The sequence below is a fragment of the Archocentrus centrarchus genome, chromosome 4 (assembly GCF_007364275.1).
Source record: "Archocentrus centrarchus isolate MPI-CPG fArcCen1 chromosome 4, fArcCen1, whole genome shotgun sequence".
In the NCBI taxonomy this organism is placed as follows: domain Eukaryota; kingdom Metazoa; phylum Chordata; class Actinopteri; order Cichliformes; family Cichlidae; genus Archocentrus; species Archocentrus centrarchus.
Genome location: NC_044349.1, coordinates 21,754,445 through 21,776,838, shown reverse-complemented (window position 1 = coordinate 21,776,838; position 22,394 = coordinate 21,754,445). Strand labels below are relative to the sequence as shown.

At 41.0% G+C, this 22,394-nt stretch overlaps 2 protein-coding genes across 2 annotated transcripts; both read left to right on the top strand.

Moving 5' to 3' along the window:
* Positions 1-91: 91 nt before the first annotated feature.
* malt2 (MALT paracaspase 2) lies at positions 92-12,420 on the top strand. The gene is made up of 17 exons (XM_030727657.1): positions 92-224; positions 715-869; positions 1,057-1,223; positions 2,399-2,529; positions 2,739-2,895; positions 2,978-3,165; positions 5,659-5,755; positions 5,968-6,018; positions 6,385-6,477; positions 6,568-6,771; positions 7,006-7,183; positions 7,277-7,351; positions 7,481-7,608; positions 10,830-10,979; positions 11,062-11,219; positions 11,370-11,507; positions 11,753-12,420. The coding sequence occupies exons 2-17, from the start codon at positions 733-735 to the stop codon at positions 12,194-12,196; spliced, it is 2,496 nt and encodes an 831-aa protein (XP_030583517.1). The 5' UTR covers positions 92-224; positions 715-732; the 3' UTR covers positions 12,197-12,420.
* A 974-nt stretch (positions 12,421-13,394) lies between these two features.
* On the top strand, positions 13,395-22,170 carry safb (scaffold attachment factor B). Its single transcript, XM_030726937.1, has 21 exons — positions 13,395-13,687; positions 13,999-14,095; positions 15,805-15,875; positions 16,004-16,222; positions 16,309-16,368; positions 16,457-16,496; positions 17,296-17,722; positions 18,100-18,143; positions 18,233-18,342; positions 18,435-18,584; positions 18,929-19,017; positions 19,224-19,273; positions 19,380-19,465; positions 19,568-19,710; positions 19,814-19,919; positions 20,109-20,305; positions 20,433-20,601; positions 20,902-20,975; positions 21,065-21,123; positions 21,224-21,278; positions 21,367-22,170. Exons 1-21 carry the CDS (start codon positions 13,535-13,537, stop codon positions 21,485-21,487), a joined length of 2,520 nt encoding a protein of 839 aa, XP_030582797.1. The 5' UTR covers positions 13,395-13,534; the 3' UTR covers positions 21,488-22,170.
* Positions 22,171-22,394: the final 224 nt, after the last annotated feature.

Genomic DNA, 22,394 nt, shown 5'->3' with positions numbered 1-22,394 from the left:
GCTCAGTGGTGGTGTTGCCATAAAAAAGCTTCATGCAAATGATTGCGCACTGCAGGGGCTGTAGAAACGAGGAACCGAAATGAGAAGCAACTCATTGGGGAACAAATCATGTAAGATTGGAAGAGTGATTGTAGCAGGATGCATCATTTATCTCATTAATGTAAAAGTAACTCGTTCCTCTTTCTATGTATCTGAGATTTGATCGCCGGTTCGTTGGAAAAGTGGTAAGTTCAAACTCAACTCACGACTTTATTATTATTTTTTTTAAATATATATCTATCTATATATACACACGAAGGTTTTAGTAGCGCTAAATGGCGGAAGCAGCAGTTGGCGCAGTTATTAATGACGTCTTGATAGTTTGGCTCAACTCAGTTCAGTTTTTTTTGGGGGGGGGGTTTCGTTTTTAGGCGTTCACTTCGCTCAATGAGGTCCGCGGGTGCGTGCAGTTAGAGGCGGATTTTCTTCCGCACCGTGCATTTTCATAACGTTAGAAAAGGGAAAACCCGAGGCTGTGTTTACAGCCTGTAGTTTCGTGGCGTATCGGCTCCGTAGGCGAATAAGTAGTGCATTCATTCAACAATCAAAGCACTATTGTGGGTCATCGCTGTCAGTCACACCTCGGTGGAGTCGTTAGAGAAGCCCTGATGCGTGGCGGCGCAGTCACCTGGCGATTTTTAGTCCATAACGTTTCAGTTTGATCTGGTTTCTTAGTGGTGACAAGCTACGAAGATGGAAGAGTGGAAAAGAAGCATCGGTACTCTCAACGAAGAAGTCCTAATTAAGCTGTCAAACATGTTGGACAACTCCACCTGCGGATGGAGACAGCTAGCCAACGCGGTGTCTGAGCAGCCGAAATTCCGCTGCAGGTGAGATATTGAAAGCACCACGTGAAGGTGGTGGCTCTACACTTTATTCACAGTTTCCAAAACTTAAACCTGATCGCGTGCTCTTTAATGTATGGCATTTGACTTATGGGGTTTTTTTCTTTGGACCCCCTCAAGACTGACTATCCCAGCATCTGCTAACATCACACACTGACCTGTCTCCCTGCAGTGAACGGGAGCTGACCAGCTGCTCACTCCAGGTGCTGAGTGCTGCAGGCAGCCCAGGGCGCAGCCTCCTGGCGTGGCTGGCTGAGCGTTCCTGCTCCCTGGACTTCCTTCTCCACTGCCTGAGGAAGATGGACCACCAGGAAGCTGTGCAGTTCCTCACCACTGCAGGTAAAGGAGAAGTCACTGTGCTGTTATATATGCAAATGTATGGAGGTGTATTTTCTTATGCTACTGTTGCCTACTGTTTTCTTGTTAATAGGAGGAACAAATATACTCATGTTTACACCATATAACCGTAAAACACCTAGGCTTTAACCTTTTTAAACATATTCTAGTATCCCTTCTCTCGTCTTATCATTAATTATCTTATCTTTCCTTAAAAGTGGCTTCTGTCATTGCTGGATGACCTCACTTACAGTCTAATTTCTCGCACTATCCCATGGATGCTGGAGAATCTGGATCTGTTTATTTATTTAGTTATTATTTTTTCCTTTGTGATCACACGCTCCTTGTCCTCCACCTGTTTTTGTCTTTTTCTTGTTGTCTGTAAGTCTTTTTTTCATATCAACTTTGATTCTAAACTTTTTTAACGGTGGTCTTCGCTCCCGTGTAACCACTTTAGAAAGATGCACCTTTTCTGTCCTCCTCCTCCTCGGACCTTGGACACTACTATTTAAGTTTCTCCAGTCTGACTTTCTCCTTCCTTAGAGGTGCAGGTTTCTCTCTTACAACATCACCACACTCCACTTCAACTGACGTTAAACTTATTTCCTTATATAGGGAAATGGGGGTGGGGGTATATGTAGATCTTATGCAGGCAGCAAGCACGAGCCTGTTGATTTCGAATGAGTCTGATTTACTGACACCAGAAAGAAAAACATTATCTGGTTCTCATGTTTTAGAAATCTGATGAGGATTCAAGATACCAGCTTGATGATGATCTAAGCTTTGTGACATGCTGTGTTATCCTGCTGGTAGCAGCCATCAGAAGATGGGTAAACTGTGGTCATAAAGGTGTGGAGATGCTCAGCAGCAATACTTGGGTAGGCTTTGGTGCTTAAACCAGTACTAAAAGTAATTGGTACTAATTGATGCCAAGACCATTTCCCCCACACCATTACACAACCGTCAGCCTGATTAGATATATGCGTTAACAAGCAACTGAACAGGTGTACCTAACAAAGTGGCCAGTGAGTGTAGAGCAGTTTTCACCAGTTTAATCTCTAACAGTAATAACTTTATTCGGCGCACGATTAGTGAACCGACACATCTAATAAAAATACTTTCACTCTGCTTGTTCTTGCCTGTGATGTGGTTGCTCATGTTGTGTGTTTGTGTGGTAGTGGCAGAGCAGATCCAGATCACAGTGCAGCCGGAGTCCCAGCAAGCCGCACCTGGAAGCAGGGTGGTATTGACCTGCAGGGCCTCTGGTCCCCCTGGACTCAGCTATCAGTGGTTCAAAGGCAAACAGGAGGTCATTCAAATTTTTATGATAAATTGATCATTTAAAAAAAAAAAAAAGGCCAAACCCTGAGAGGGTTTTCTATTTCTGTGGGGGCTTTTTTTTTTTATTTATTTAGTTTTGCTAATGTGGTAATAGCAATTACATAGCTTGCCATCTTGATATTTGAATGCAATTTCAGCTATGAACTGTCATGCATATTGATATATTTTTTCTTTTAGATTTTGGGTGAGACAGGGAATTCCTCAGAGCTGGTTCTGTGCTCTTTAAGCCCTGCCCACCAGGGTCATTATATCTGCAGGATCAATCATGGAGAAAAATTTGCTTTCTCTCAGTGGGCTCATGTTCGCTTGGTCGGCTGTGCAGGTTCAAGTCCAGGTACCTTTCCTGCCTTCTCCTTCTTGTTTTAATGCATCTCTTGGTGTGTGAGGTAATGTTTTTGTGCATTTTGCCACTTCAGGCTGCAGCAGCAGTCTGTTTCCAGGTTCAGTGAGTGGGCTGCATATCATCCAGCAGCCTCAATCCCAGGCAGCCTCTGAGGGGGACACTCTAATCTTGGAGTGCACCGTACAGGCCAACCCACCTGCCCAGTATGAGTGGTACCACAACAAAGTGCTCATGCCCCAACACAAGACGCACTCACTCAGGGTAAGTATGTTCACAGTTAAGCAGCACAGAGCTGCCTGTATATGAAAACCAGTGTGTATTAAATAAAAGAGAAAAGCTTTATAATCAAGACAATGAAATTAAAGAAATATATTCACTTACTACTGGACATTCACACGTGATGTCACATGCACATTACTTAAGAGTTGTCCACCATATTGGATATGAGACACACACCAGTGGTGATGGAAGAATGTGTATTCCTCAACTGGCTGGCAGTGGTTTCTGGAGATTACTGGGTGAAAACGGTTGCAAACAAGGTGCTGCATCAAAAACATCCTAATGTTTAATTTGGTTGCTAGGAAATTGCCACGGTTGTCTGACACTTTTCATGTTTGTCTACAAATACACTATATTGCCAAAAGTATTCACTTGCCCATCCAAATTATTGATTGCAGGTGTTCCAATCACTTCCATGGGCACGGGTGTATAAAATCAAGCACCTAGGCATGCAGACTGCTTCTACAAACATTTGTAAAAGAATGGGTCGCTCTCAGGAGTTCAGTGAGTTCCAGCACGTTACCCTTATAGGATACCACTTGTGCAACTAATTCAGTGTTGAAATTTCCTCACTACTAAATAGTCCACAGTCAACTGTTAGTGGTATTATAACAAAGTGTAAGTGATTGGGAACAACAGCAACTCAGAGAAAATCACAGAGCAGGGTCAGTGGACGCTGAGGTGCATTGTGCACAGCGGTCTCCAACTTTCTGCAGAGTCAATCGCTACAGACCTCCAAACTTAATGTGGCCTTCAGATTAGCTCAAGAACAGTGCGTAGAGAGCTTTGTGGAATGGGTTTCCATGGCCAGGCAGCTGCATCCAAGCCTTACATCACCAAGAGCAATGCAAAGCGCTGGATGCAGTGATGTAAAGCATTGCACCACTGGACTCTAGAACAGTGGAGACGTGTTCTTTGGAGTGATGAATCGTGTTTCTCTGTCAGGAAATTCAATGGGCGAGTCTGGGTTTGGCGGTTGCACCAGTGCACAAAGCAAGGTCCATAAAGACATGGATAGGTGAGTTTGGTGTGGAAGAACTTGACTGGCCTGCCAGAGTCCTGACTTCAATCTGATAGAACATCTTTGGGAATTAGAGCAGAGACTGTGAGCCAGACCTTCTCATCCCATATGTGTGGCTGACCTCACAAAGGTGCTTCTGGGAGAATGGTCAAAAACTCCCATAAACATGTTTTTGAAACATCTTGCATACAGCACTGAGGCACAACTTTTACTTTGAAAGGTGAATGATCTCCATTTCCAGTTTGTCACAGTTCATGGTTTCACTAGGGCTCAAAGGGTAGCTGGACAGTGTTTGTAGACAAGACAAGTCACTTCCATTCCAACTACAACCGAAGTAATATGTAAGCAACCAAAGCAATCACGAGCAGATTTTTGCCAACCAGTTGGGGAATACACATTCAGTGACCCCTGGTACCCACCAGGGGTCACTGAATGGTCTGTAGGTCTGTGTGGTTGGAGCTTTAGTAATCATTTCCCCACTGACTGCTATTAATCTCCAGCAACCACTGACCACTGGTCAGGGAATACTCATTTTTCCCTCACCACCGGTTATGGGCGCAGACCAGTCTCTAGACCTTTGTGACTAGCGCATCATTCACTGATCCAATATATTGTCACCTTGATTGTCACACATCCAAAATGGCGGACAAGTTAATATCATGGTTAGTGGTCACATGTTTGCCAAACCTCAATTAAAAGCAAATATGACAGTGTGCATATTTCAAAACTTTTAAATAAAAGCAAATCTGATTTCTATGTGTCATTGCCACAACCCGGCTCAAGGCATGTGACAAAAAAGGGAGACCACACAGATGTGGGAGGTCTGGAGAACAAGGATAAGAATGTACTAAAACCAAGAACCAATACACTGTGTCAGCAAAACAGCCTCCATGAGGAGAAGAGTAGATTCAGGCAAGGCTGCTTTTATAGTGCACCTGAGCTGTCACCTAACTCAGGCAAGCTTGGTTCACAAATTGCATCCATGAAGTTGACAATTGCAGAGCTCAGTAACAGATTACTAAAATCCAATCCAGCTCACTCACTAAAACTGAAGCACGCAGCAAGCCATAATATACCACAAACACAGCTGAAAGATATAACTCTGTTACTCCAGTTAGCAGAGGTGAGGCCTTGCAGACAGCTGCTTGCTACAGCTGCCACTGTCTGCGTATCTATCAATCAAAGTGGCCATTCCCCTAACCTTAAAACCTTATTAATAACAAAATGGATGGGTTATTAAAAAAAAGTCCCCCACAAGGGGTGTGACGGACCCAAATCACTTTATGTACCAGGCTGTAAATATATATTTTAAGGCAGTGAAGTTGGCACTTTTAACACATTTTTGTAGCCATTAGAAGTTTTTGGCACTCCCACATTGGCTTAATTTTTCAGCCCTGGACGTTGTAGCTTGATATCAGTATACTCTGTGTAGCTGATGTTTTCTATCTTTGTAGATCCCATGTGTGACCACAGCACAAAGAGGAGAGTACAGGTGTAAGGTGTTCAATTTGTATCACGAGATATGGAGCAACACAGCAACAGTCACTGTAGGTGAGGCGTTATTTGTATTTTCTACATTAAGAATGTAAACATACATGACAAAAATGAGTAAGTGCTTAATGTTAAAATGTTTATTTATGTATATGTGTATGGTGTAAATAAGTAATACCACATTACAGTAAGTGTAACACTGCACATTTGTACAGTCACAAAATCACAACACTGCACTGTGGTAACTGTTCTTGTTTTGGACTTTTATGCAGGTCCTGGTTCTGTTACTGACGCCTCCTGGGTAGAAGTTGACCGTGGTCTAGGTACTCTTTAATTTCTGGAAGAATATTTACAGGAACTACTGCAGTGCTGTTGTTCCTATGACTTGTCTGACCTTTGATTCCTCTTTTTGTACGTAGTGAAAAAATAATCAGCTAATTGAAAGCTGGTATTTTTAGGCTGACTGCATGCATAAGAGTGTGTACGGTAACCTAACAACTGCTACTGATGGCTGTGTTTCTGTGGTTAATTGGGTTAATGTGACCAAAAGAAAGCTAAGTACAAAGTGATTATGTTGACCAAGCTTTACAGAAGTGAAAACAAGATGTTAACCAAACTGTCGGATGCAAGATTAACGCAGCAGGAGGTTTTTCTTTCTTAAATTAATATTTTCTTGTTGGTGTTATCAGAGTCACCGACAGTCCACAAGTTAACCCATGGAACAGGAATTCATCCACTTCAGCAGATCTCCGATTCACTCCCATCAGCCAAGAATTTTTATGGTGAATTTTTTGCAAACAAATAGACACAATATAGTATCTTAATTCTGTCATTTAGTTCATCTTTGGTGATCATTTTCCTCCTGTCCACAGCCACAGACAAAGTTGCTCTTCTGATTGGTAACATGAACTACCTCTACCACACTCAGCTGTGTGCTCCCATTTCCGACGTCCACGAGTTGACCAACCTTCTTCGACAAATGGACTTCAAGGTGGTTTCCTTGCTCGACCTCAACTGGCAGGAGATGCACAGCGCTGTTACTGAGTTCCTGTTGCTGCTTGACAAGGGAGTCTATGGTAGGTCTGCTGTCCTTCTCTATATTTACAGAGTGTTATATTATACCATACGTCTGTGTACACTTTGAGAGACTGCTACATGGGCATTCACTGCACTGCTGTTTAATGATAAAATAAATGTAGCACTGCTTCTATAAAATGTACTTTTCATAAAATAAAGAATAATTATTGAAAACGGGTATTTAAATAGAAATAGCATAAGTAATTGCATCTGATTTGCTTTTGCTTCTGAAGGTCTGCTATATTTTGCCGGTCATGGCTATGAGAACTTTGGAAACAGCTTCATGGTTCCCATTGATGCGCCGGTCTCCTACATGTCAGAGCACTGCTTGTGTGTACAGAATATACTCACTAAGATGCAGGAGAAACAGACTGGCCTCAATGTATTCCTGCTGGATATGTGTCGCAAAAGGTGTGGATGCTTTTTTCTTTTTTTTTTTTTTAAGTAAATGAAATGATATTCAGTGCAGACCATCTGAATTTCTTCATGTGTTTTCTTCTTCAGAAACCCATATGATGATGTCATTGTGCGGCCTGGACTCTTGAAGGTCACAGCAAATATAGTGTTTGGTTATGCCACGTAAGTTCCCAGCCTTAAACACATTCTGTTTTTAACTTTTTCAGTGGGAGGCATTGTTTTAAAGCACTTATTGTATATTTCTACTTCAGGCTACAAGTTGAAACTCACGTGTAAGTTGCTGTCTTTTAGATGTGTAGACGCTGAAGCGTATGAGGTGAAGAGAGAAGATGTGTCAAATGGCATCTTTATAAGCTTTCTCAAACGGCGCGTTTGTGAAGACGAGAAGGTCACCGTTATGCTAGACAGAGTGGCTGAAGGTAGAGAACTAAACACACTTTATGATCACACCGCTTATTGTATGTTGTGTAAAGTTCCACAACTCAAAATAAAAGCAAAAAAAAACATACCTGATTTCAGTTTGGCCGATCTCACCTTCAGGATAGTCTCCTCTGGCAGTGCTGCACTGTTCCCACTGAAACTACTCCTGCAGAAGGCTTTGTGGATGTTTGCTGAATCTCCTCCAGTGTGTGAAAATAGGTTGACAGCCTTCATTTTCAATGTAGCTTTGGGCAAAATCTGCAACCTAGAGTGGGTAGTGAGAAATGATTGTTGTTCCACAGAGCAATCCAAAAACTAGCAGCCCCACTGGAAGTACTCTAGAGGTTCATGTGATGATGACCGTGAGGGGAGATTGGCTTAATAGAAATCAATAGCACTTCATTGTCACCTGAGCCTAACCATTATTAATGCTGGAGGGTTGAAGCTGAATATTACATTTTTTTTATTGTTTCAGCCTCATATACAGAAGCCTGTTGAAAAACAATGTATTTTAGTATGATAAACATTTTAAAACTATGTCATGTGCATCATATCCAATCTAGAGGACATAGGCTTTTTAGGAATTATGTCATTTAGGATGTCTGACTAGTAAATAAGCCATTTGTAATATATATAATAATAATTATATTATTATAAATAATATAATAATTATAATATAATAATTATGCAGCATACAGAATTGTTGAGCATCAGTGCAGTTATATCTAATACAAGTGGTCAGCAATTGGGCCCAGTGCTACAAGAAGTGCTGGAAATGTTATTACACAGTTATACCACAGTGTGGTGGCATCCCGAAACTACAAATGAGGGATAAAAGCCAGGTCTGCTAGTCGATCCGTGCAACTTGATCACAGTGAAAACAACAAAATGCTTCCACCACAGGAATAATGAGTAAACCAGTCAGATTAAACCACCACAGCTCACAAATGCACAGTTAAGTTTGAACATGCATGCATGCATGAATAAAGCCAAGACATGCCCAGCTAGCATGTCCTGTCCCTGAAACATGTAAATATTCAACAGCCCTGACATTTAAGTGTCACGATTCAGCACTGCTTCTGGCAGGAAAAGGACCCAAACACAGGACTCAGGAGGCGTAAACTCATAAATACACAGCATTACTGCTGGTTTCACATCAGGTACAAGGAAACTAGGAAAGCTCAGCTGGAGCTAATAATTCAACAACTAGCAATACACGGGGAAACTTGGAACCAGGACACACCAGAGAACACAGCTGAACAAGACAGGGGAAGCAGAGCTGAATACAACGATACAAAGGACTGCCAAAGTAAAACGGAAGTAGACATGGAAACAGAAATGTTGACTTGACAGGGAAGCACTTAGGGACTGCAACACCTACACTAGAGAAACAAGAACACAACATAGGTAACTAGACACAAGAGAAAGGAACAGTGACTTAAAAAAAGACTTAAAGAGACCAGGACTAAATAACTTAGCAGGAGAAGAAACAAGAAAACACCAAACAGACACAGGAACACAGGAAGCCTGAGAACAGCCAAAAACAGAATTTAGAAGATGAAACTAAGAAGTCTGAGGATATAAACGACGAAACCAACCAGGAATGACCAGAAAAAGGCATGACATTAAAAACTGTAAGAACACAATAAACTAGGAATCAAACGGTAACCTTAAACAATAGGAAACTGAAAGTCGAAAAAAATGAAAACACTGGGTCATAAACCCAGGACCATGACAGTAACATCCAAGCAAAATGTATATAACTAGAAATACAATGAAGACCGTGACACAGGCTAACAGTTTATTTATTTTTAGAGAGATCTAGTAACACAATAGAGACACCAGTTGCAATCTGTATCGAGACAATTCCTAACCAGCTAGCCATAGCTAACTACACAACCGTTTGGAGTTGGTTAACAACAAAACGTATTGCAATTACTTGTGGAAACATACCTTTGTCTTCTTGCCTTTTTCTTTCTTCCTCTAATCTTCTCTTTGCAGCTTCATATACAAATGACCGTAACTGATGGACCATCAAGGTCACCTGGAGCACTGAAAATGCACTTGCCTGACCAAACTACCCAAATGCACACTTACACACCAAGTCAGTCAGCAATTAGTCTACTCATCAAATTAGTATTGTTACAACTGTACAATTCTGGAGTGTTGTAACAGTTTCTTCTTTCTTTTTAGACTCTGGCATGTATATAAAAAAAAAAAGTTTCCTTTATAAATTTAGGTGAGCTCGGGGGCCCTATGCAGCCGCATTATGTCGCCTATACCTCGGCCAGCCCTGACTGAATTGTGCAAACCATATGAATCATGTTTTTGTTTGCATCATATGTGCTTAAAATAATTTGTTCATTTTATGGCTTGTTTATTCTACAAAGCCTTTTTAGTTCAAGGTGCATTCAAATAATATATATATATATACTGTTTTGTATGCTGGCATTTAAAACCCAAAAATGTCAGGCAGTGCAACTCTCCAATTAAATGAACAGACTAAGCAGATTATTATAAATGGTGTTTAAATGATAATAAATTAAAAATTAAAATGGCATGATTTTTTTAAATGATTAAAATAATAAAAAATGATAAATACCAGTACTTTTAAAGCTGTTGAGATAATGAGAAAAAAAAAAAGTTCAGCGAATGTATGTCCTCAAATATCAGGGTGGAACAACCAGAAACATGAAACTTTTAGGAATAAATAAGTAATAATAGTAGAAAAAAAAAATCATCACACAGAGGATCCAGTGGGGTCTTTATGGCTGGCTGAAAAGGTTTGTAGCCCTCTCTGTTAAAAATGGATAAAAATAGCTAAATTCAACCCATACCTATGTAGGCTTGTACACTTTCCGTGTCAAGCAGCTACAACCGATGTAAAACTAGAAAAGCATTGGCTTATCCTAAAAGTTATTATTTTATTTAAAATCATATGCAAGCTCTTGTTAATAACAGAAAGATTAATACAGCTGTCCAAACAAAAAGTCTGTTTAAATTGAAATGGGTGCAAAGGTCAGGTGTTGCAACTGCGAGAAGTACCATTTCATTAATTTAATCCTGTTATTTTAAGCTCTAAGATTATCTGAGATTTTTAAAATGCCTATTCTATTAATAGAATAAACTACAAGTCATAAACAGAAATGATGCCCTTGGACAGAAAAACAGACATGTCATGTCAGTATATTAAAGCTGTTTCTTTTTCTTTTCTTCCGAGACATGGGTCGCTGTGTAATCACACGAGGGAGGCAGGCACTGGAGCTCCGCAGTAATCTTTCTGAAAGACGCTCGCTCACTGACAAGATACAGGCTACAGACTGTTCTGCATCCTCTTCAGCTCGAAACCTGCAGTGGGCTATTGCACATGGTACTAAAAAAAAAAAAGAAAATATTCCTAAAGACATGCAGACATTTCTACAAAATTGACCCCTTTTTTTCTTTTTCCACAGTTCTCCCTGAGAGCCTTTACCTCCAGTTTGACTGTGACGTGAAGATTCAGCTCGGATTTGCTGCAGAGTTCTCCAATGTCATGGTCATCTACTCTCGCATACTTGACAAACCCGAAGAAATCATTTCCTGCTCTGCTCAGCTTACTGATTTCCCTGAGGTGTGTTACACATTATTCAATGTAGATTAAAAAAAAAAAACACTGTGTTATGGCATATACTTATCATGCTTGTGATCTAGAATCATGCAGCACACACATCTAATTAAAAACACAGTGGGCTTTACAAAGTTTTTTCTGTCACTTTGGCAGGATGTGGACATTGATCTGAAGAAGAGTAATCAGGAGTCTCTAGTGGAAGCTGGCTGTTTATTACTGATAAAAGAGGAACTTCCTTCACCGGAAGCCCACAGTCTCTACACACGCATCCGCAGCCTGCAGAGACTCAAAGTGAGACATTTCTCCCTTTTTTTTACAATAAGTTCTCCTTAGAGAACTTAACTTAAAGAAATGTGCCAATTAAAGGCAATTTAATAGTATTTATTAAAGACTGAAAGCAGTATTTTGATTATTTAAAGACGACTTTAATGTGTTTTATTGATATTTTGTCAAATTGCGAAAGATATTTCATTGTCAGACCTGCTAAAAAAAACAAACAAACAAAAAAAACACATTGTGCTCATCTGTCTTTATAGAGGGATCTCACATTCACAGTGTGCCTTCATTACACCTATTCCAACATGGATGAAGAAGTACAAGAAAGACAGCAAGTAACAGTCGGCAAACCGCTGGTCTCCAAACTCAATCTCCATGAAGCACGACCATCTCACGGCTGCTCTGCCTCCTCATCCTTCAGCCTCGACTCCTTTAACATTCCTGGGTGCTCCTCCTTTGCTGAAGAACCTTCCCCTAGTGGTCCAGCCTCAAACACATGGTCACATTATGCTCCAAGTGGTGGTGCATCTTTTAATGATGGCCCTCTGGCATCACCCAGGATTGCCAATGTGCCAGAGGAGACTGACAGTCCTGGAATATCTGATAACCCTCGATCCCTTGTTGCCAGCAAAAGCTTACCCCACAGTAAAGTAAATGACTCAAACTACAAATTCAGTGACATGTACAATTTTCATTCTTACTAAGATTATGCACTAATAAATGAGCAGTACAAAATCATAAACATGTGGAAAGCTTGGCAGACAAGACCTGTTAATGTGGAACTTCAGTAAATTTGGCCAGGACTCACTGGAACAGTAAGAGGACCCCTCAGCTGTGATCTTTGTATCAACTATGCATTAAGCTGTATAATGTTTTATATGAATTTGTAACATTGTTATGCAATCCAAAGAGTGCCCTCAAAGCAAAAGAATACATTAAAACTGTTTATTCTCAACTTTTTTGTTACTTTGAACACATCTTATAAAAATATGACAGCAAGACAGTAGTAAGCTATGCCATGGTGATGGACAGGCTGACACGTGAGGTCAGGCAGGAGTCTCCATGGACTATGGTGTTCAAAGATGAGGGTAGAGGTATGCATTCAAGAGAAGAGGAGTGAAGGTCAGTAGAAGCAAGACAGAATACATGCATGTGAATGAGAGGGAGACAGGTGTGAAGGTGCAAGGAGTAGAGGCAGTAAAGGTGGACAAATTTAAATACCTGGGGTCAACTATCCAAAACAATGGCCAGTGCACAAAAGAGGTGAAGGCAGGGTGAAGTGGGTGGAGATTAGTGTCACGGTAATTTGTGTCAGAAGAACAGCAGCAAGAGTGACAGGAAAGATTTGCAAGATGGTAGTGAGACCTGCTATGACGCATGGTTTGGGGATGTTGGAGGTGGCAGAATTGAAGATGTTAAGATTTTCATTGGGAGTGTTCAGGATGAACAGGATTAGAAATGAGTACATCAGAGGGACATCTCAGGTTGAGCAGTTTGGTGACAGAGTTAGAGAGGCAGGGCTGAGATGTTTGGACATGTGCAGAGGAGGGATTCGGATATAACAGGCAAAGGAGGAAAAGAGGTAGACCTCAGAGAAGATTCATGGATGCAGTGAAGCAGGAGATACAAAGGGTTGGTGTGACAGAGGAGGATGCTAGGGAGAGGAAGAGATGGCAGCAGTTGGTTCACTGTGGTGACCCCTAAAGGGAGCAGCTGAAATAAAAATAAATAAATAAATTCTCATATAATTTAGTCTTGACATCATGCTGTCTGTGTGCATTCAACGTGTTTATAAGCTTGTATAAATAACAGCACCTATCTGCAGTACTGTTGTGTACGCTGGCTGATCAATAGTTTCTGCACTATCGCTACACTGCGCATGCGCCAAACAGTCAACAACTTTGTTCACAGCGTCCGCCATTTTGCAGTAATTTGGTAATCCCGCTGTTCCAATTCGTTGTGCTGCGCCAGTAAACACGGTTCTTCTTAGGATTATTCTTTTTCTTTTTGCAAACTGAAGAGATATTTCCACGTACCTTGCGATGGCTGACCCATCAGCAGATGTGGAGGTACCGGAGGGCGCGGAGGTGCGCAAACTGTCGGAACTGCGAGTCATTGACCTGAAGGCCGAGCTGAAGAAACGAAACCTGGATACGACGGGCGTCAAGAGCGTGCTGTCGGAGCGTCTGAAAAAGGTCTGATTTCTACAGCCAGGCAGTAAATGTTATTAATAACAATGCTTACACTGTATAGGAAAGTCTGCATTACAGAAATTTGTGTTGACATTCACACAACCGCAAAAATCTGAGTTTACTACGCTGCAAGGCCTTTTGAAACTGCAAGGCCAAACTGGATGCTAAGTGCTAGCCTCCGCTTGCATCAAATGGCTCGCTGATTGCGCTAATTTGCTTGCATTCACATATTTGATTTGTTTGTTTGTTTTTTGTCAATTGCTTCTAAGTTGTGCAATGTGTAAAAGTATTTTTGCTTTACTCTTGACAAACAGGCAATCGAGGAGGAGGGTGGAAATCCCGACGAGATCATTGTCGCTCCGGAGGCGACCCCGAAAAAGGCTAACGCTACCCCTAAACGGGCTGCCAGAGGTGAGATTAAAGCATCACGAAAACACGTGTTCCGTTTGCTTCTGCAAACCAGATGACACGCGATACTTCACGTCGTAGTATTTCGTGCTTCTGCAGCATCCGCAATAATTGCAGACCTTGCAGGAAAGCTGTCTTCGATGTCCCCTTTACATTCACCCTTTCACATTTCTACCCATGAAATGTGCACATTAAATTTATGCAGATTTGCTTGCCTTTATATTTCCTACATCTTTGTCTTTTGAAGTGTTATAATTGCTGTTAATTTATTGGTCATTTTGAAGGTGTTACACAGAAATTGATATTTACTTAATTACAGTGCTTATTACATACCACATACTGTACCTTAAGTACCAAAATAAGGAGCACTAAAAAGTAATCATAAAGATCAGCTTATTTCCAAAGTGGATCTTTGTTTAGCATTACATGAGACAAACTATGGTAGGCAACCAAAAAAAAAGTAATATCACAAATCAACTATAAAAATAAACAAGTACATGTTGTTTAACCATCACACCAACTAAACTTTTCAGCTGAAATTTTACAGTAAAAGTGATTTAGTAAATTCAGTTTGTGCAATGCTTTATATTAAAGTTCATTTGTTTTATGGTGCAATATCTGTAGGTTTTTTTCCCCTCTGTGTTTTAACAGTTAGCATTTCATGTGACAGATCATGTCTGTGAGTATTGTAACAGTGAGAAATTGGAACAAGAAAAAAGTAAACATGTCGCTTCAGAGATTTGTGGTTCCTGTAATAATATAAAAAAAAAAAAAAAATCATCTTCTGCCTACGTAATCTTTTAGGTAGTAGATTTCAGATAATGAATATTACAGTATAATTATAACTAAACAGTGACTTACACAATTGTAGATGAGAGGGTTAAGGGTAATGCTTACTTAGCAAAACTTTAGTCCACCAAGTAGAATTTAAGATTTTTCACTGTACTTATTTTGCACTTTTAAAACTGAACACTGCACAGTGCAGAGGGTGCTGTGGAGCAAAGAGGATTAAAACTGTTAAAAACTTTTGGCTGTTTTTATACAACCAGGTGGTGGTATGTGGGCATCTGTGGCCCCTGCCAAGTTTCAAGTAATATTTATTTATTAATTTAGATACTCAATGGGACTTGATTTATAATCATGTGTTAATTTGTAGGTGGTCCACAGTATAGTCTTATTTGAATTGAATTCATTTCAATTTTATTTCTATTGTCACTTCAAGTCACTTTATACTGTAAGGGAGGACCTTACAATATTGAAGTTAATCCTTCAATACTGAACCTGTCACTGGTGACAGAATGTACTTCAAAAGTGCCGCCGTTCGTGGACTTCAGGAAAAAATGATCATTTGATGTGAAGCACCATTTCTCAGCTTTCAGAAAGGGTTTTGAATTTTTCCGATAGGCCAAATGGTCGTGTAATTACGCTAATTCAAAGTACGTTTGAGGTGACGTCTCAGCGGTGATACCACCGTGTTGACCAGCTGTTCACAGCAAGTAAGGAGAGGTAGCGGGTGCTTCAGTGGCGGTTGCCTGGCCTTAGAGGGTTTAAAAAAAAAAAAAAAAAAAGCAACAAAAATCAAAATGAGGCAATCTTCTATAAGCAAGCACTGGGTGACAGTGGGGAGGAAAAACACTGTTATAACAGGAAGAGGGGAATATAGAGTTGACAGCTGCCCAGGTAAAGACTAAATTAAAGCTTTATTTCTGTAGATGCCAAGCAAGAGAATGAGAACGATGAACCAGAGGACAGTATTATGGAGGAGGATTCTCGTGATGGACATGTAAGTTTATTAAAAGGCTTAACATGCTTTTTTTTTTTTGGGGGGGGGCCACCTTTACAGATGCAGAGCTGTTACACTTTGGATGTTAGTGATGTATTAAAAAACTTGAGCTTTTTTTACCTCATCAGGATGATCAGCAGGAGGATCTTCAGGATGATCATGAGAACATGCAGGACATGGACATCCTTGATATGAGTATTCTGGATGAGACAGAGAATGACAACGGCATACCAGCTGAAGATGACGAGTATGAAAGTGAGAATTTTTACAGAGAGGAAGACACAGGGATGAATGATGAAAATGACTACGGGGCTCTTGACTCAGAAGATGACACAAGAGGTCCAGAGGTGAGAGCTCGTACTAGAAAGCAGTCTGCTAAATCTTCTAACTTGGAAACATTCTAATGTTAGTTTAATTGAATGTATTTTAACAGATGGATGAATTTGAATTGTTGGAGAAGGATGAAGATATGACATATTCGTCAGCCAGTATGGTATGTTTACTGACAAATATTTTTTACATCTGTATAGTCCCTGAAAACATGATAACATTTTAATAGAGACATATTTTCTTTCTTAAAGGCTCAAGATCCAGAAGCTGAGGACTTGAAAGAAGAAACAGGTACTGTAAGAAATAGTTTATCAAAAGGTTGAGGCATAGATGTGCAGTTAAGTTTGAAAATGCAAACACTTTGTATAGTTTCAACCAGCAAGAGAGACTGGAAGCCCAAAGGGAATTGCTGACTTTGTGTTGAAATTTGTTTAACCATAATTTATCATTTTTCATTTGTAAATATAGGTCAAGTTACCATATATGTTTTCATGTGCGAAAATGACTATGGTTAACAAGTTGATTCACACTGACAGCAATTCAGTTTCAAGGTCAGGGAGGTTTAAGCTGTTGCAGGTGATTGTAGTGTTTCTAGGTTGCCACACGAAGGTCAAGGCAAAGAAGATGCTTCAAGATTTGTCAACTCTTACAACTTTTTAAAGCCGCTGAATCAGAAATCAGCTGGATGAGAAACTGCTGGACTTGAGCCGGAGGTCTGCTCAATACGAATGGACGCTGGAAAAGTGTGAAAGGCTGAAAGAAGATGGACTTCAGCGAGCCTCCGGTGTGCGGCTGATGTTGTGGCGCTCTTCAGCGCTCTACTCTTTGTCTGTTTTGGATCAGGTGAAAAGAGTGAAGTGGTTGAGCTTGAGAAATGAGAGTTTTAGCCCCTTTAGTTGCTTGGTTGTCTGACAGCCTTTGGGTTCTTTTCCAGTCTCTCGTTAGGGTCATCGTGTTAATACATAGTTCTAAGAGCACAGGCCAGTGGTCATGACGTTCCTAATCCAGGCCTTGCCAGTTCCTCGTTAACCATTGATGTGTTTCAGAAGTGATTAAACTGTGTGCCATTCTATTCCTGTTAAATCCGTAGAAAATGACAAAGTAGCCGGGTCATGTTTATCTGAGCCGCTTAACGAAGATCACCACCAGAGCCACGAGACGAGCCCTGAAGAAGATCAAGCAGCCACCGCCGGAGGGGAAGACAGTGTGTCCGACAGTGGTGCCAAGTCCGACGTGGCTGCCACTGGAGATATGGATGGCAGCGGGGATGTTTTGGGGACTGATGCCAAGGTGGTTGGGGATGAACAGAACACCCCAGAAGAGACACTTGACGCTGAAAACAAAATGTCGCAGGCTGTTAGTGTAAGCAAACAGGGCGGCGAGGGTGAATCTGTTGATTCAGAAACGGGGGCTAAGAAGGTTGAGGAGGATGAGAAGACAGAAGAGAAAGCTGCTGCGGACTCAACCTCGACACAGAAAGAGTCCTCTTCTGTAGAGGGCGATGATCAGAAAAAGAGGTTTGTTGCTTTCTGTATACTAGAAACCAAAATGGTTATCTCTGTTGCATTGGCCCCTTTGTGCTAGCAAAATTTGGATGCTCTTTTGGAGGTAAAAACGTTTTGTGTATTTATTTTTGTTTGTTTGTTTTTTTTCCCCCCATTTGTCCTTCCTTACACTCACCTGTCCCACTTTATTATCCAAAATATAACTGTTGAGACTGCCAGAGGATATAGCTTCATTTATTCGCCAATAAATCACTGCACTATGGTACATGTTGGGTTGATCACTGTAGGTAATGAGAGATACTGTAAAACCGAGGTACAAACGTGTGTCAGGAGATCCTGGATGTCCTCACTGCTGTAGGTTGATGTGGTTTTTTTCCCTTTTTCTCTAGCTCTGAGGAGAAGGATGGCAAGGTCGAGTCCAAAGATGAAAAGGGTGAGTAAATGAAGTAGTTTCTTTTTTTTACTGTAGTCTCTGTTTCAGTGTCTGTATACGTGTTCATTTTATTGTGCGTGTGTGTGTAGCTGCTGGAAGTGGGGCCGCAGCAAACGGTAGCAGAAATCTGTGGGTCAGCGGTCTCTCTTCCACTACCAGAGCGACTGATCTGAAGACCCTTTTCAGCAAGTACGGCAAGGTTAGTCAATCTAAAACTGTAACTGAGAATTTCTTGTCACTTTCATCCAAACAAAAAACAGAAAGTTTGACGGTTTTATAAATTTCTTGCAGGTTGTTGGAGCTAAGGTGGTGACTAATGCCAAGAGTCCTGGAGCGCGCTGCTATGGATTTGTCACCATGTCATCCACAGAGGAAGCAACCAAGTGTATCAGCCACCTTCACAGGACTGAGCTGCATGGCAAGATGATCTCTGTGGAACGGGTGAGTGTTTTTTTTTGGGGGGGGGGGGGGGGGTACTGTTTTTGTTTCTTTTTAAATGGCTAATTTCTCCTCCGCTAATTAAGCAGTCTGTTTTCTGTTTAGTAAGGACTTTGAGTGAATCGCGGCGTAAAAATTTATCTAACCTGATGGCTGTAATCAGACTAAACAGGTGGCCCTAAATAAAAACCCATATGTAAATAAAATTATTAAATGTGCTAAAGATTAGAAGTGATCTAAAGTCATTAGGTGCCCACAGAAAAGGTGTTAGTGTTTGTTTGCTTTATGAGCAGTGTGAAATTGAACCTGGTCTTGTGAATAAATGTGTTCCTATTTAAACATTGTAGGCTAAAAATGAGCCTGCAGGGAAGAAGCCAGCTGACAAGAATGACACCAAGAGGTCTAGCAGTGACAGGAGACACTCCACCGACTCCAAGTAAGACGAACAGACTGTCGCCAAGCTTTTGAGTAGGATCCATTACTAGAAGTGCCCCTTCAGCTGAGTAAACTTGGTGCACTTTAAAATATCACAGGTGTATTTATATTTTTAGCACGCCTTTTGTCAGGGTCGTTTTAAAGATAGAGTTATCAACCTTACTGTTAGGTGATCTCTGACAGTCCTGATTGTTAACATTTCTGCAGGTCTGATGGAAAGGATGAGAAGTCTGAGGGAGAAGGAAAAGATGGCAAAGGTGTGAGATGAGTTATAATTTCCACCTGGAACATGAATTAAAAATGATAATTAACCTCAAGTACATTTTATTGCATTTTTGACATTATCAGTTGTTTGTGTGACAGGGCGAAATGAGAGGACTGTAGTTATGGACAAGTCCAAGGGAGAGCCTGTTATCAGCGTCAAAACCAAAAGCAAAAGCAAGGAGCGGGTAAGTAAACACTTATTACCCTTTAATTACTCTAAGTCTGTGTTGTGTTGTTGTTGCATAAAGTGGTTAGAACATGCCTGTCTTCACACACTTTTTCTCCAGAGCACAAAGAGTCGGGACCGAACTTCTTCCAGTAAGGAGAGGAAAGACATCCTGTCGTTTGACCAGATTAAAGAGCAGCGAGAGAGGGAGAGGCAGAGGCAGCGGGAGAGGGAGATCAGAGAGGTCGAGAGACGCAGATTCACGTAAGGATCATGAACACAGGCAGAAATAACACTCAACCCGCCATTTAGATTGGCAGCTAGTGGAGGTTTTGATTGGTTATTGATTTTTGCTATTTCCATTCAGTGACCGCAATCGTGATTTCCGACCTGACCGTGAGCGCGAGCGAATCCGTCTGTTCCGGGAGAGGGAGGAGCGGAACCACTTGATGCGGAAGAGACACTGGCTCGAGGTACACATGATCACATGACTTACCTTTTCTTACATTAAACTCTATTTGGTACAAAATTTCAATCTGATGCACTCGTTACTCTTTACAATTTAACAATCAATATCTTTGCTTATCCCAGTTTTAATCCCTGTTTATAAAAACGCTAATGAGGTGTCAGTTAACGGTGATCATAAATGGTTTAATTCCCAGGCTGAAAAGCAGCGTCTTGATGCAGACCGCATGGAGCGTCAGTTCCTGGAGCGCGAAAGGTTACGCATTGAGTACGAAAGGCGACGGGAACAGGAAAGGATCCTCAGGGAGCGCGAGGAGCTGAGACGGCAGCAGGAGCAGTTGCGCTATGAACAGGAGCGGCGCCCTGTTAAGAGGCCTTATGACATGGATGGCAGGTACAATAACAGTGTAGTGACTGACCAGGGTGATTAAAGAAAGTAGTTTGGGTGTTTCAGTAGATCTGTACATGCTGCGTTTATCAGCCCACTGGTTGATCCTCCCGGTTGTTGCTGCTCTTTTTAGGAAAGATGACTGGCCTGATAAGCGTATGGCCATGGATGACCGTTATGGCCGTTCAGAGTTCGGTCGCTATCAGGACTTCGATCACAGAGAACGGGGCCGTTACCAAGACGACATGATGATGGACAGGCGGGACAACACTCGTGGTATGGGTGCCGACAGAGATGGTCAGGTAAGAGCCCTGCATCCTCCTCTCAGGCGCTACTCTGTTAAAAAGGAAATGTAGTGAATTACAAAACAAGTAATGTTCACATCACCGTGGTTCCCAAATCCTGAATCTTGAATCCAGCAGCAGTCCAGATGTGTCACATGCACATCAGTAAAGCCACCTAAGTTAAATCAAAAAGTCTAGCAGATCCCCATGGAGTCAGTGGCTTTGCGTTATTGATATTTTGTTGGGGTTCAGAGCTAAAGTGGTAAAACCTGATGTGAGAACACAAAAGTTTCAGCTGTCTTATGTCTCTTGTTGCAGCACTTCTCAGACAGACATGGCAGAGATGGCCGAGACTCCTGGGGTGGAGGGTATGACAAGCGTATGAACCCCAGGTAAATATGAGTTTATATTGGCTTCTTTTCAAGCACAATACGCAACTTTTACAGTCAAATGATGCAATTTTTCCTTGTCCTTTTTGTAGAGAGGGCGGTCGTGACTGGGATTCTGGTCGTAAGATGGATGGAGACAGGCCGTGGCAAAGTAGGTCCCACCTGTGCTTTGCTTTATTAGTTCTAATAAGGAGCTTAAAGTACTGTTGTCTTAACTTCAATCTATTTTGTTTTTTGTTTTTTAATTCCAGGTCGAGATGGTGCTATCCCAGGCCAGAGCCACATGGCACGTGGAGGAATGGCTGGGTGAGTAGCTTTTGGATTAAATCTCGCTTTTGTTGTTACCTCATTTCAAACTCGAGCTGATCATCACATGTCTGTGTTTTTATTTCAGAGGCCGTGGCGGCTACATGAACACGGGTACATCTCAGTCTCTCTCGGGAGCTCTTAACAGACAGAACCAGCTGATGCAGGGTGGCGGGCTGCAGGGTGGCGCTTTTGGTCGTCGTTACTGATTTCTGTCTGCAGAAAATTGTGTAACGATGTGACTGTTTTGTTTTTTTGTAAATTTTTTTGTTTGTTTTTTTAATCAGGATTATTTGTTTTCCCATCCATTTTTTGATGGAAGTGTGTTTATCCTTTGTGATACAGTGACCGTGTATTTATCATGCAGCTCTACCTTGTTTGTACATCACAGCTGTCATGCATTTGTGAGTTGGCCTGAGTGTGGTTGTGTATGCGTGTAATAAATTCAGATGTTTATTTTACCCTTTTCTGACATGTGATATGTAATATTGCTGGCTTCAATAATACATCGATGGTTTTTTTTGGACTAACCAAGAAAGATTTCCTCGCAATTTTTCTTTTTTAAGGAAAGGTGATCCGGGTGCTAATATGTTGATCACATGTCTGAAAGAGGCTTTAGACGTCTGAATTGATGGACCTAACCTCACAAACCTCCTTTCTGTATCCAAGTCTGTTAAGCTTTTTTTTTTTTTTTTTTTTTTTTCTTTGATGAACCTTTTGAGTTTCTTTCTCTTGTTGGTGTCATTATTTTTTTAAGATGTTTGATGAAAGTTTGCTGCGGATAAAAAAAACGTTTTAAAATTTGATTCTCTATTGTTTGTAACTTTTTTTTTTTCGTCCAATTTTCATTTGAGATTTGTGATAAACTCTAGAATTAAATGTATGATCGTGATTCAAATGTCTTTCTAGTTTTGTGTACAAAAAATGTTTTATCCGTTAATGGTGTTTTTAAATTTTCTGCTCAGTGGCACCAAAGCTCAGGCTGTGTGTATAAAACTGCTCAACTAATCACAACCGAAACTGTTTATGCACAAAGGCAGAAATGTACATACGCATTTTTTTTTTTTTTTTGTCCGAATTTTTTTAATCGCATTGTGAAATTGTGCACATGCAAGA